This window comes from Procambarus clarkii, chromosome 35 (assembly GCF_040958095.1).
Source record: "Procambarus clarkii isolate CNS0578487 chromosome 35, FALCON_Pclarkii_2.0, whole genome shotgun sequence".
Taxonomy (NCBI): domain Eukaryota; kingdom Metazoa; phylum Arthropoda; class Malacostraca; order Decapoda; family Cambaridae; genus Procambarus; species Procambarus clarkii.
The window spans coordinates 27273958-27290811 of NC_091184.1; the positions used below are offsets into that span (position 1 = coordinate 27273958).

The window sequence follows — 16854 nt, forward strand, 5'->3', positions numbered from 1 at the left end:
AAGTAGGACGCTGGATACTCGGTTTTCTGTCAAACAGGACTCAGCAAGTAATGGTCAACCATATAAAATCTAGTCCAAGTGCAGTTAAAAGCTCTGTACCTCAGGGTACAGTCCTTGCACCGCTGCTTTTCCTTATTCTCATATCAGATATAGACAAAAATACAAGTCACAGCTTCGTATCATCCTTTGCAGATGACACAAAAATCAGTATGAAAATTACCTCGGCTGAAGACATTGAAAAACTTCAAGCTGATATTAATAAAGTTTTCGACTGGGCATCAGAAAATAACATGATGTTTAACAGCGATAAATTCCAGGTACTCAGGTACGGTAAAAATGAGGACCTTAAACATAATACAGAGTACAAAACACAATCAAATGTACCCATAGTAGGAAAACAGCATGTAAAGGATTTGGGAATAATAATGTCTGACGACCTAACGTTTAAGGAGCATAACCAATCAAATATTGCGACAGCCAGAAAAATGATAGGATGGATTACGAGAACTTTCAAATCTAGGGATCTCATCACAATGGTTGTACTCTTCAAGGCACTTGTGTTGTCCCGTCTTGAGTACTGCTCAGTACTCACTTCCCCCTTCAGAGCAGGAGAGATTGCTGAAATAGAGGGAATACAGAGAACATATACGGCACGCATAGACGCAATAAAGCACCTAAATTATTGGGATCGTCTCAAAGCCCTCCAAATGTACACACTAGAAAGAAGACGAGAGAGATATCAAATAATATACACCTGGAAGATACTGGAGGGCCAAGTACCAAATCTACACAGAAAAATAACAACGTACTGGAGTGAACGATATGGAAGAAAATGTAGAATAGAACCGGTGAAGAGCAGAGGTGCCATAGGCACAATCAGAGAACACTGTATAAACATCAGAGGTCCGCGGTTGTTCAACGTCCTCCCAGCAAGCATAAGAAATATTGCCGGAACAACCTTGGACATCTTCAAGAGGAAACTAGATTTATTCCTCCAAGGAGTGCCGGACCAATCGGGCTATGGTGGGTATGTGGGCCTGCAGGCCGCTCCAAGCAACAGCCTAGTGGACCAAACACTCTCAAGTCAAGCCTGGCCTCGGGCCGGGCTTGGGGAGTAGAAGAACTCCCAGAACCCCATCAACCAGGTATCAACCAGGTATCAACCAGATGCTCCAAATCACTTGTGCAATTCTATAGGCCATTGCTCTCCGTGCCCCTCTGAGGGGGCCAGGTTATGGCTCGTGGTTGCCGGTAGGCCTAAGAACTCCATTCACACTGACTGACCAAAGTCTAATATATCGAAATTAGCCTGGATAAGCTCCCGGGAGCCTCCAGGTCTCGCCCAGAAAATGGTGTTTCATTACATTCAATGCTGGTTTTCCCTTCTATGTGTATAGCTAGCATCAGGGTGCCAATGAGGCTCCCTGCAGAAAACCAGCATTGAATGTAATGAAACGGCAGTTTCTGGGTGAGCCCCGGAAGCTCCTTGACACCCTCAAATGAAGAACCTCCCTCTAGTCTGTGTTTTCCTCATTCATGGGGTTTGGCACTAATGAGAGGGGGGGGGGGGCTAGTTGGATGAAGTTTGTAGGTCGCATTTTCAAAAAGGCATTAGTCTGTTTTGACTCGCCTACCTTGATGGCTGCCTTCCCTGGTCGATGGCAAGATGACATTCTCTAAATGTTAAGTGTTCATGGGTCATTACTATCTGTGCATCTCTGAGGGGGCAGGGTTCTGGCTCGTATTCCCCAGTAGGCATAAGAACTCTGTGACTGATGACCCCATAATATAGCACTATATTAGTTTTATGATTTTTACAAAACTACAAAAATCAGTTTTACAAAACTGATACAGCACTATATCAGTTTTAATAGCATCAGGGAACCTCCGGGGCTTACCCAGAAACTGGCATTTCATTACATTCAACACTGTTTTTTTAATTTAAATTGTAGTTCTAACTACAGTAATTTTCATTTTGCTTGGCTCTTATCACTAACTTTCTTAGGTTCCATGGTGACTTATTTACAGTAAGAATGTAAAAAATATCCGAGAAATTTTAGAGAAGTCTAGTGGTGTTCTGTACTGAATGACAGCCATGACAAAACTGATGTGTCAGGGACATGTGTTCATGTGTGAGTGACAAGCAAACGGTCAAGTACCAAACATGAACACAGCGTCTGAATGCAGAAATGTTTCAGTTGGGAGCTGTTCGAGTACCGAGGTTCCACTGTATATACTTTGGAGGGAAGGCAGGGAGGAGGTGAAGGTTGGGTTGGGCAGTGCAAATTGAACTTTGTTTTCTTCATTATTTTACAGATTGATGATGGTGAGATCCATGCCAGCATAAATCAACGAGATGGGATGGTTGTGTTTTTGGATAACCCAGAAAAGTATAACTCGCCCACCATGATGGCCCATCTCGATAAAGAGGCAAGTAATTTTCTGTTCCTCGCCCTAAAACAATAACAAAATTTAAGTCAGTCTTAATGAATGTAATATAAGGAATACATGGTTGTCTGACACATAATGTTAACTCAATTAGTGCTGACTTCATCATCATCAACAAAAAAAAAACTGCCTAAACTGCTACCACCAGCACCACAATACCACCACCACCACCACAATACCACCACCACCACCACAATACCACCAGCACCACCACCACCACAATACCACCAGCACCACAATACCACCACCACCACCACAATACCACCACCACCACAATACCACCACAATACCACCACCACCACAATACCACCACCACCACAATACCACCACCACCACAATACCACCACAACCACCACCACCACAATACCACCACCAGCACCACAATACCACCACCACCACCACAATACCACCACCACCACAATACCACCACAATACCACCACCACAATACCACCACCACCACCACAATACCACCACCACCACAATACCACCACCACCACCACCACAATACCACCACCACCACAATACCACCACCACCACCACCACAATACCACCACCACCACAATACCACCACAATACCACCACAATACCACCACCACAATACCACCACCACCACCACCACAATACCACCACCACCACCACCACCACAATACCACCACCACCACCACAATACCACCACCACCACAATACCACAACCACAATACCACCACCACCACAATACCACCACCACCACCACAATACCACCACCACAATACCACCACCACAATACCACAATACCACCACCACAATACCACCACCACCACCACAATACCACCACCACCACCACAATACCACCACCACCACCACCACCACCACCACCACCACAATACCACAACCACAATACCACCACCACCACAATACCACCACCACCACAATACCACCACCACCACAATACCACCACCACCACCACCACAATACCACAACCACAATACCACCACCACCACAATACCACCATCACCACCACAATACCACCACCACCACCACCACCACAATACCACCACCACCACCACCACAATACCACCACCACCACCACCACCACCACAATACCACCACCACCACCACCACAATACCACCACCACCACCACAATACCACCACCACCACCACCACAATACCACCACCATCACCACAATACCACCACCATCACCACAATACCACCACCACCACAATACCACCACCACAATACCACCACCACCACCACAATACCACCACCACAATACCACCACCACCACCACAATACCACAGCCACAATACCACCACCACCACCACCACAATACCACCACCACAATACCACCACCACAATACCACCACCACCACCACAATACCACCACCACCACCACAATACCACAACCACAATACCACCACCACCACAATACCACCACCACCACCACAATACCACCACCACCACCACAATACCACCACCACCACCACCACCACAATACCACCACCACCACCACCACAATACGACCACCACCACAATACCACCACCACCACCACAATACCACCACCACCACCACAATACCACCACCATCACCACAATACCACCACAATACCACCACCACAATACCACCACCACAATACCACCACCACCACCACAATACCACCACCACCACCACCACAATACCACCACCACAATACCACCACCACCACCACCACAATACCACCACCACAATACCACCACCACCACCACCACAATACCACCACCACAATACCACCACCACCACAATACCACCACAATACCACCACCACCACAATACCACCACCAGCACCACAATACCACCACCACCACCACCACCACAATACCACCACCACCACAATACCACCACCACAATACCACCACCACCACCACAATACCACCACCACCACAATACCACCACCACCACCACCACAATACCACCACCACCACAATACCACCACAATACCACCACAATACCACCACAATACCACCACCACCACCACCACAATACCACCACCACCACAATACCACAACCACAATACCACCACCACAATACCACCACCACCACCACCACAATACCACCACCACAATACCACCACCACAATACCACCACCACCACCACAATACCACCACCACCACCACCACAATACCACAACCACAATACCACCACCACCACAATACCACCACCACCACCACAATACCACCACCACAATACCACCACCACCACCACCACCACCACAATACCACAACCACAATACCACCACCACCACAATACCACCATCACCACCACAATACCACCACCACCACCACAATACCACCACCACCACCACCACCACAATACCACCACCACCACCACCACCACCACAATACCACCACCACCACCACAATACCACCACCACCACCACAATACCACCACCACCACCACAATACCACCACCATCACCACAATACCACCACCACCACCACAATACCACCACCACAATACCACCACCACAATACCACCACCACAATACCACCACCACCACCACAATACCACAACCACAATACCACCACCACCACCACCACAATACCACCACCACAACCACAATACCACCACCACCACCACCACAATACCACCACCACCACAATACCACCACCACCACAATACCACCACCACCACAATACCACCACCACCACCACAATACCACCACCACCACCACAATACCACCACCACCACAATACCACCACCACCACAATACCACCACCACAATACCACCACCACCACCACAATACCACCACCACCACCACAATACCACCACCACCACAATACCACCACCACCACAATACCACCACCACCACAATACCACCACCACCACCACAATACCACCACCACCACAATACCACCACCACCACCACAATACCACCACCACCACAATACCACCACCACCACCACAATACCACCACCACCACCACAATACCACCACCACCACCACCACAATACCACCACCACCACAATACCACCACCACCACAATACCACCACCACCACAATACCACCACCACCACAATACCACCACCACCACAATACCACCACCACCACAATACCACCACCACCACAATACCACCACCACCACAATACCACCACAATACCACAACCACCACCACAATACCATAACCACCACCACAATACCACCACCACCACCACCACCACAATACCACCACCAGCACCACCACAATACCACCACCACCACCACCACAATACCACCAGCACCACCACAATACCACCAGCACCACCACAATACCACCAGCACCACACCACCAGCACCACACCACCAGCACCACACCACCACAATAAAACCACCACCACCACAATACCACCAGCACCACACCACCAGCACCACTCCACCACCACCACCACAACAACACCAAAAACACCACAATACCACCACCACCACCACAATACCACCACCACAATACCACCAGCACCACACCACCAGCACCACACCACCACCACCACCACCACAACAACAACAAAAACACCACACCACCACCATCACCAACAACACACCTCAACACTACCACCACCACCACCACCACCACCACCACCACCACCACCACCATCACCAACAACACCACACCACCACCATCACCAACAACACACCTCAACACTATCACCACCACCACCACCACACCACCACCACCATCACCAACAACACCACACCACCACCATCACCAACAACACACCTCAACACTACCACCACCACAACACCTCTACACCACCATATTGAAGCTGTTTGTTATTTTCCCCTTCATTTGTTAGGGCCATGGCATGCTAGTTTGAGTTCCTAGCTAGTGAACAGGTTCTTTCTCAGCTGGCACTGGCAGAACTGCCAGTTGGTTCTATCATGGGTTCAGAAATGTCTGGATCTCATTTTGGACTCCAGGGGCCAGATTCACGAAAGCACTTACGCAAGCACTTATGAACGTGTACATCTTTCATCAATCTTTGACGGCTTTGATTACATTTATTAAACAGTTTACAAGCATGAAAACTTCCCATTCAACTGTTGATATTGTTATAAACAGCCTCCTGGTGCTTCGGAGCTCATTAACTGTTTAATAAGTGGAAACAAAGCCGCCAAAGATTGAGAAAAGATGTACAGGTTCATAAGTGCTTGCGTAACTGCTTTCGTGAATCTGGCCCCTGGTTGGCATCCCTATCTACCTCTGGAAGCTCTTGACCAGTTGGCTTTACAAATCCATCTGGTGGTAGTGACCACGTGAGTTTTTCCCGGTGGTGGCAGTTTGAGTGGTTGTGTAGAAGCCTGAACTTTGTATGGTTTATCATCTGGGGAGGGTTTGGCTTTGGGAGCTGTCTCAGTTTCTCCAGTATCGCCCCTTTTTACCCCAGAAGGGTTCGATTGATACAGACGCTGTTTGCCCTTCGGCAACTTCATGCTTGCCATTTTCCTCTGTTCTTTTCAGGATCAGGTTTCTTAGCAACTTCCTCCTTCTGCGCTCAGCCTGGTCACAGATGCCTTGGTCCTTCACTGAGAGTTTGTGACTAGCATGCACCAAGCAGCTCAGGGCTGTTGGTCAGGTCCTTTATTGTGCTAAAAGTACCTTATTTATGCCGCTTTCTTATTTCATCGGTTCGGCCTCTATGGCCTTGTGGTTTGTCCTGTCACCTTGGTCTCTTGTTCTGAAGTTCATTCTCTGGTTGTCTGCAGTGTTGTTCAGTCATGCCTGCCTGAGGTCTTCTCTCGCCCATTACATTTTGGTTCTTTTCCATTTCTTGCCTGGCTTTGCAACCATTCTGGGCTGCTTTTCTGTGGGGAGCCCCTACGGCTCCCTGGAGCTTATCGGGCTAATGTATGTTATATTAGACCGGGACATTAGCTAAGGAGTTCAAACCTACCAGGGACCAGCGCCAGAACCTGGCCCCTTCAGAGAGGTTTCAGGGAGCAATGGCCCTGGAAAACCCCTTGTGGTTGGGGTTTTCCTTATCTGCCATCGACTGGGGTTAGGCACCCAGAAAGGTAGGCATAACAAAACAAACCTCACATGGTAAAAACTAAAACAAAAACCGAACATAGAGGTAGAAACTCCCTACAATCACAAGGAAACAAACAAACAAGCAAACATCACACTTTACTGCCGCGCCGATCGTCCGCGCAGCCCTCCCCGCCCCGGGAGGGGGAGGGGGGAGCCCCGGACCTACCGCGCCGGCTGCCAAGCTTCAGTTCGTTCGCTAATGTCAACCGGGATTGACGCTTCTCTGGCCTCAGTTTCCTAGGCGGTGTTTGCCTTGTGTGGCGTTCACTGCCGTGTGTTGTGGTGTGCGGTGGCCAGGAGTACTTCATCAGTGCCGGGGCTGCATGTGCTTAGTGGCTGACTTCCCTAAGCACCCTGTGAGTACTGCCCTTGCGTAACAGGGTTATCTTCCCTGGGGTGTTCGGGAACCATTCCCGTAGAGGTTCTTGCTGCTCGGCATTTGCCTCGCCCTTGGGGCCAGCTGGGGCTTGGGGCCCTTGTTTGGCCCTGGGTAGGGATTGGTATTGTGCTGGTTAGGGCGTCAAGGTGTTGCACAGCCTGCCATCTAAGTGGCAGCCGGTTTCTGTTGCCTCTGGAGACGGTGTACTTTTGCGGGGTTTTTGTTTTGTTTTTAATTTTTCTTGCCTGGTGGGGGTCTGCCTAAGGTGGTTATAGTTCCACTGGTAGTGTTTGGCGGCCCTCTGCTAGGCCCCCGTGATTGTACACGTCTCAGAGGGGTTTTCAATGCTATAATCTACCCTCTTGTTATGTTTGGGTTTCTTAACCGGTTAGCAACACCTTGCCCGTGCTTCCCGTAGTTGTTACCCTACGGGCCCTGGAAACCCCTGTCTGGGCTCGGGGGACCATTGAATGTGTCTTCCGGGTTCCAACCCGTCTTGTACGGGATCGTTGGTTGCTGTTCCCTTGTCTCCGGGTGACAGTCGCCATTTTTACCTCCGTCATGCTGCCTGTTGGGTCACTGACACCTTGACCCGGAGTCTTGCGAGTGATTCTCTGCTTTTTCTCCAGTACTCTCCTGATGTTATTACTGTTCAGAGTACAGGCGGCATCCGTGTTGCAAGCTTGGTTAGGTTGCTGCAACATGCTAGGATGGTTTCCCACTCGAATGCCCCGTGGCCGCCCCGTTTGGTTAGGTGCTGTTCGCCCCTTTCCCTCCATGTTCCCGGCTCCGGACCGTCTGCGGGTTTCGGGGTCGGGGCGGGGTGTAGTTGCGGCAGAGACTCGGGCGGTTTTCGGGGGCTGCCCCGTTCGGGTTGGGGACGGAGGTTTGAGCCTGTGCCTCCTGCCAAGGCTTCTGGGTCTTACCAGCGGCCCTTTCTTGTTGCCTTTCCCATGGACTCTTGCTTTTCTTTAAGGGCGGAGGGCTTGGAAGACGGCTGTGCCCCGGGGCCTCTGTTGTTGGTTCCTGGGGCTGTGGGGGATGCCTGCTAGCAGTTCAGGGGCGGTTTTGCCCCTGCCGGGGTTTTTCTGCTGTTGGGCGACGTTTTTCGCCCATCCAGTCTGCTAGCTTCCCACATTTGCTGGCGTGTTTTTGTGTATTTAGCGTCAGTCACAGCCCCTGCTGGCGGCCATTTTCGTCTGCCGGTTTCACGGCGTGGCCACCAGGGCGGCGTTGCGGTTTGTTTACATGCGTCTGGGTGTGCGAGCGAGCGTCTCGGGTGAGTTTTCAAAATTTTTTCAGGGTTTTTGTTCTCCTGTTGTCGTTTTTGTTTTTCTGGTGTTTTCTTGCCGTTGCCTGTTCCTCTGGGAACGTTTGGGTGTTGATTTTACAACAAGTTTTTCCAATGTTTCTGATTTGGGTCTGAGCCTTTGGGTTTAGGCTCAGTGCCCCTGGCTGGTATGCTTGCTCCCACACAATGTCCCTCGGTTTTCGGTCTGTTGGGTCCGTTTTCCCAGGGGGTTCTGCGGGGGCTGTGCTTTGCCTTTCAGTGGTGTTCTCCACCGGCAAATGTGGTGGTTTGGGCTCCCCCTGGTTCAATTCTGGGTTCCTTTGGGTTCCTTGGTTTCGTTCTGGAGGTTTCTTCCTCTTGGGCCCCCTTTTGTGGATTCAGGGGACTTTGTTTCCTCGTGTGACCCGGTTCTGCCTTCTGGGGTTCCGGGGTCTTCCTGGCTTATTCAACATAATTGTACAAATAAGCTGGTATGTTGCCCAAAGACCATAGTGGCCACCAATACACATGACATGTCATGCAGACGACCCCACCTCCCTCACCAAAATGGCAGCACACGATGATGGCTCTATACATATCTATACATAATGGATCTATAAGTATCTACATTTGTGTTCACCATAGCGAACCACTAAGCTGGTGTGGTAAGTCCAGTCAAAAAAAGATGGCCACACACAGTCAGAAGACAATACCACCTCCCTCCCTCCCTCAGCATTACTCCTCCCACCATAGAGCGCAGTGCTAAATATCACCACAATCCTGCAATTATCAAAATTCTGGTCAGTTTTATCACAGTCAGGGGTCCTCTGTATTACTATCATTGCTAAATAATAGCATGTACATATATATTTTGACATTTGTAGGCAATACTCTGGTCACAAGCTGAACAGCGGTGCTGTGAGCTCATGCTGTGTGCCAGCCTCGGTGGCTCACTTGGTACTGAGGCTCTTACACCGGGAATGTTGCCCATGATTTTTTTCTAGGTGGCGTCTGTTACCTATCGCTCGTGGCTGGATTATAGCTGCCCCTCTCCCTCGCGGGGCATTTAAAATCGTGCGGTAGAGCTTTAATCTTCTATTTATATATACTGCGCGGTTTCTGTAAAGTTACTCCCATAGTCTATACAAGTATATGTATTGGGCAGTCTAAGGGTTAGTGTACCGGTCCTAGTGGTTCATGTGTGGCTTTGGGTCGCAGGTTGCAGCCAGTTTGTCCTACCATCGTGTTGATGTGCGCGTTGCGGCCACCTCCCGAGTAAATTCCTCTTTAACTCTCCCGAGAAAGCCCCCCTCTTTAAGCCGAAGGGGGTTCCCACAGAAAACCAGCGTTGAATGTAATGAAATGCCATTTTCTGGGTGAGCCCCCAAAGACTTCCTTGCACCATCCCTCTTGTTCGTTGGTTTCGTTTTGTTTTTGATGCTCAGCCTCCAAACTGAAGGTGTGAATAGTCGGTGCGGGGGCCCCCCCCCCCCTTCCAACACAAGCGGTATGGCGGCGGTGAATGATGTTTGCTTGTTTGCTCGTTTCCTTATGTTTTTGGGAGTTCTGTCTCTGTTCGGTCTTCAGTTGCAGTTACTTACCAGGTGGGGTCTGTTTTGTTATGCCTAACCCCAGTCGATGGCAGACATTGGAATGCTCCCAAACACATGGGGGTTTCACTAGGCCATTGCTTCCTGTGTTTCTCTGAGGGGGCCAGGTTCTGGCTCGTGGTCCCTGGTAGGCAGAATTCCATTGACTGATGCCCCAGACTAATATTGCGTATATCAGTCCGATTGCTCCAGGGAGCCTCCGGAGCTCGCACAGAAAATAGCGTTTCATTACATTCAACGCTGGTTTTTTGCCATGTCCAGGCCCCCGGCTGTCTTGTATTGTTTTATGTTGTGTCATGAGGGATCTGCAGGTTCGGTGTGTCCTCGCTCTCTTTCTGTTTGCAGTTGTGCCACTCTTCATCTGTCCTAGCTTATCTGTCCTGGGCTTCTTTTAGGTATTGGGAGTTTTGAGGGTTGTCCTGCATTTGGGTGGGTCAGTGTCTTCTCTATGTGCACTGTTCCTAGCTCCCTTGTGTGTTTTTCGGTCGTGTTTTATGGCCATGCATCATGTTTGTCTTTTTTTTTTGCTTCGGTGATGGAAGAGGAATAAATTCATAGAAATTTTATCATTAGTGCCACTGCTCCCTACACCATCTCTAGAGGATTTGCACAGGTTCCAGGTTCTGACTTGAGATCTCTGTAAGCCAAATAGAACTCTGTGATTGATGGCCCCTAGTAGTTTGGCACTATGTTAGCATAGTAGTTTCAAAAAGCCACTAGGTCTCTCACAGAAGTTGGCATTTCATTACATTCAACATTGTTTTTTATTATGATACTAAAACTTTATTTCAATATATTAATAATTTAATTATTTTAATATTTCATTGTCTGAAAGGACACAATATATTTTTATGTAATATTCTTAACTGTAGATTGCACAGGATCTCTAGTAATGCATCTTTGCAGTCTTGAAGTTGGCTGAAACTTATCATTATGTAACCTTTTGATATTTGTATACAGATGCAATTGTGTACGGAAGTTGAGCGGCGATTGCAAACCATGGAAGAAGAAATTGTAGTTAATCCTCAGTATGTGCAGAAAGTTTTGGGTCCACAAGATGATGAAGGACCAACTCCTTCATCTGCACAATCCACCTCATTTTCTATTGTTTCTTCCATGTGATAACCTCAAGTGATGTGCCTACTTTATACACAATAAATTTTGCATGTATTGATTTGCAAGAGGTTTTTAAGTTAGTAGAGTTAACCTCATTTCACCAGCTATTGCATCTACATTCTTATTATCTTATAGACCATTATGAATGTTTGAAACTTTTATTTATTTGAATTTGCCTTTGCTGTTCATAAACAATTTGTGTTATGGAAAAGGTTTTGTTTTACAGTATTATATATATCATTTCGTATTACTTAATCAAATTGCAGGAAGATTTTGTAGAACTGGAGCATTTCTTGAAAATACATATCCTTTCACTAATCGCACTTTCTATATTGAACCTAGAAAATATTACTGTTGTGAATGCAGTTCTGTTAATAAAATAAATTGCATTATAACACTCATTACATTTTTGTTTTATTATAATAAGTGTAAACATCAATTTATTTTCATTGTTTAACTGAAAGAAGAAACAGCTTTGAATTTCTCTAATTAAAGGCATCTTTTTTCTACGTAGATGATATAAGTCATCATAATCATTGGCCAGTTTCCCAGTTTGAAGAGAGTAGAGAGGCATCTTCCCAAAAAATACATAAAACACTGGTGCCTATCCTAATCCTTGACATTCTTGTAACTCCAGTCCTTCATGAAACTCGCCTTACATTGAAATTAATTTTCTTATTCAAATTATCTTGAGGGAGCCTCTCAGAGGCTCTTTGAAGTTACAGAGATCCACATGCTTTTCAGATGCCTTGGGACTGAGAATCGAAATAACTTATTGTATCCTGAAAAGTGGTTCATCATCTTTAAAATTTAGGGGAAAAATTCAACAATTTTATGTGATTAATTTGACAGTATTTTGTTAGTACTCACCAATATGAGATGTTTTCAGCAGCTTATATTGCTTATTATTGTTCATGGAACTTTGATACTTAGATGGAAGAAATGGTGGTGTATGTTGGAGTTGGGTTGACTGAAGTGGAGATTAATGGTGATGAGGTAACCTCAGATGTTGAGGTGCTTAGGTCATCATGTGATGAACCAGGCAGATGGTTCAATGCGAGCTTTCTTGGAAGTCTTTGCAAAAGACTCTTGAATTCAAATGTCTCGGTCCCTTTGCTCGTGTTTATAAAAACTTTATGTACAAACTATACTGGCTCATTATGCACATACAGTATTTGGAGTTTTAAATTACGACTTTTTATACCGAAACTTTGCAAATTAGTGAAAGCATCGACCTGCATATTTTGCCCAAATTGACCTGCAGTTTTCAAAATACCAGTACAATGTCTATTTGAAATATGACTTGGGCGTTATTTTTGTGTGCAATTTAAGGGTGATTTGCACATATTTAGAGTTTTAAATTACATCTTTTTATACCGAAAATATGCAAATAAGTGAAAACGGCGAGTTGTCATATTTTGCCCATATTTGCCAGTATTTTAATGATCAAAAAAGCATGTTACTACAAGATCTAAGTTATTGGATACGACTGTTGACTTAGGCCATGTATATTAAACTAGACTCTATTCCATATAAAATTCATTGGTTATTATACGTGAATATGTGCATCCATTGCTTTATCAATTATATAAACTTTCAATCATGGTGTCTAGAGAGGTAAATGCACCATTGAAAGCTAATTAAGAAACTAGCAGTCAAATCGACACTCGTCGGTCGACAAATTACCGTTGCGTTGCCGTGAAACAGTGATCACTCCATTGCAACAGTCGATATGGCAATACCTCCCCTTATAACCTTGAATTTCATCGTTATTATGAATTGGTACGTTCAACCAACGGTAAATTAATGATTAACCAATAATCTTCATGAGTGTTCATGTAATTCCTCCATTTCAAAGCTCACTAACAAATTTTGAGTTGTAACAAACTAGGTTTGTTGTAGGAATTATTCAGTATGGTTTCTCATAGACTATGGGGGTGGAAAGTTTAGAGTCAAGCGGAGTGACCTGACTCAGGGGAGAATGAGGTCATCTTTCCTGGGATTAGTGGTTGAGATCACAAAACGGCAGGCGCCTTTGTCTTGAGCAACGTATAATGAATTATTTTACAGAATTCAGTAATTTAGAGAAATTCAAGTCTTCATTAAATTGTATTCATAAGAACAATACATATGTTCTTATAAGTATCATACATATACCCTTATAACTACCATACATATGCCCTTATAAGTACCATAAATGCCCATATAAGTACCCATTCATATGCCAATATAGGTACCATACAAATGCCTTTATAAGTAGCTGTTACGACCCTCTCGGGACGCAACGGGGTCCTTACTCTGATGTTGTTAGAGGAAGATATATGTATCCGTTCCCGAGCCAGTAGTGGCTATCAAGGGATGAGATCCGTGACGCAAGTAACTTAAAGGGAGTAGGGAAAGAAAGCTAAGAACTTAATATTATAATTATTACCATCACCTATTAAATATATAAAACAAATGAGTACACAAAGGGGAGGGGTATTAACAATTTACAAGGGGATTAATCCTTCATCGTGGTCTTCTGCTGAAGACGCTGGTGCCACACCACTTGGTGCCGAGTCCTGGGTGCTTTCTTCGTGGCCTCACGACGTGTCCTCTGAGAATGCCGAGCCTACCCGGGCCACAGGTCAGCCAAAACGCAGGTCCACTGGGGGCACCGTCGTGGAGGCCGTCAACCACACGTCCAGCTGGTCTGCTGGCAGGTACTGAGCCACCAAGGCTGGTACGGACACTCCACGAACGATATAAGGGGTACGCCCTAGACAGGAGTCTCGTGTGATATCACAAATCACCCTCCTGTCTTCAGTACCCCAGTGGATGATCGTCTCCAACAGTCGGTCCCGGGTAAATCCTTTCACTGCCACTCCACTGGCAGGCTTAACACACCACAGTGTTCTTCCGGGGGGACGACGTCACAACAGCTGCAGCAAACTTCACAGTATGGAGACTGGCTGCCTCGGGTAGACTCACTCCACTTCCATCACAGTGGTCCCAGGTCGGCTCTGTAAGCAGACACGTCATCAATAACAGGGACACTAAAACACCACACTTACGGGCTCGGGCGCAAACACCTGACGTATCCAGTCCATAGATGGCGCTGTCGTCGGAGCACCACCTCACCAGAGGTCAGGGGCGGCGGTGTTGAGCGCTGAACCAGACTGGAAACTGGTCCTCGAGGCCAGTACACGCTGTCCTCACTAGGTGTCGTCGTCCGTTTGGCGGGGGTTTCGGGAGCTGACCCACAGATGGCGTGGTTGTCACTGCTCCAGGCTCGGACGCTGGATCCGGGTTCGTAACAGTAGCATACATATGCCCATATACGCACCATGCATAGTAGTCTCTAAATACATGAGGAATATAGATATAATGTTATTTTGATTATCCATTTATTATTTAGCTCAATTTGATCATTATTACATTTTTTACAATTGATTTTCCTTAGTAATTTGTTGAGAAAACACGATGATATTTTTGATATTTGAGGTGGCTGTATCTCAGTAAATATGGCTGTATAGGCGTTAATATTTAAAATTAGCAAAGAAAGACTTTATAGAAAGAAAGGTAAATTGCTGTGGTAAACACAATGGTACCATTTTCAAAACGATTCTATGGCTGGTTTTGATTTTGAGTTTTGTGAAAAATGACGATTTCGCCAGGGCTCGGATTCTTTGCAGGCGGCGGGCTGTATGTACCCCATCTTTGTCTTCGTCCGCTGGTCAAGTTTTTATTCATTGTCTATCTTCTATATCTATAAAATACAGATGACTGTCTGTGTAAGGTAAAAGGTACGTAAGTACCATAGAGGTACGTAAGTACATAAGTACCAAACACATACCCATAAAGGTACCACCATACTCAATCCCATATAAGTGTCATACATATGCCCATATAAGAACAATACATATGCCCATTGAGGTACCATACAAAAGCTCTTATAAGTAACATACATATGCCGAAAAAGGTACCATACTTATGCCCTTATAAGAACAATACATATGTTCTTATAAGTATCATACATATACCCTTATAACTACCATACATATGCCCTTATAAGTACCATAAATGCCCATATAAGTACCCATTCATATGCCAATATAGGTACCATACAAATGCCTTTATAAGTAGCATACATATGCCCATATACGCACCATGCATAGTAGTCTCTAAATACATGAGGAATATAGATATAATGTTATTTTGATTATCCATTTATTATTTAGCTCAATTTGATCATTATTACATTTTTTACAATTGATTTTCCTTAGTAATTTGTTGAGAAAACACGATGATATTTTTGATATTTGAGGTGGCTGTATCTCAGTAAATATGGCTGTATAGGCGTTAATATTTAAAATTAGCAAAGAAAGACTTTATAGAAAGAAAGGTAAATTGCTGTGGTAAACACAATGGTACCATTTTCAAAACGATTCTATGGCTGGTTTTGATTTTGAGTTTTGTGAAAAATGACGATTTCGCCAGGGCTCGGATTCTTTGCAGGCGGCGGGCTGTATGTACCCCATCTTTGTCTTCGTCCGCTGGTCAAGTTTTTATTCATTGTCTATCTTCTATATCTATAAAATACAGATGACTGTCTGTGTAAGGTAAAAGGTACGTAAGTACCATAGAGGTACGTAAGTACATAAGTACCAAACACATACCCATAAAGGTACCACCATACTCAATCCCATATAAGTGTCATACATATGCCCATATAAGAACAATACATATGCCCATTGAGGTACCATACAAAAGCTCTTATAAGTAACATACATATGCCGAAAAAGGTACCATACTTATGCCCTTATAAGAACAATACATATGTTCTTATAAGTATCATACATATACCCTTATAACTACCATACATATGCCCTTATAAGTACCATAAATGCCCATATAAGTACCCATTCATATGCCAATATAGGTACCATACAAATGCCTTTATAAGTAGCATACATATGCCCATATACGCACCATGCATAGTAGTCTCTAAATACATGAGGAATATAGAT

General features: G+C 45.7%; 1 protein-coding gene across 1 annotated transcript in view; it reads left to right on the top strand.

The window, feature by feature from the left end:
- Nucleotides 1-12249, top strand: part of CSN3 (COP9 signalosome subunit 3) — a 49959-nt gene extending 37710 nt beyond the window's left edge. The window contains exons 7-8 of the mRNA XM_045759152.2: nucleotides 2317-2430; nucleotides 11690-12249. Coding sequence (XP_045615108.1) covers nucleotides 2317-2430; nucleotides 11690-11851 — 276 coding nt within the window. The 3' untranslated portion in view covers nucleotides 11852-12249. The remainder of the gene's footprint in view (nucleotides 1-2316; nucleotides 2431-11689) is intronic.
- Nucleotides 12250-16854: the final 4605 nt, after the last annotated feature.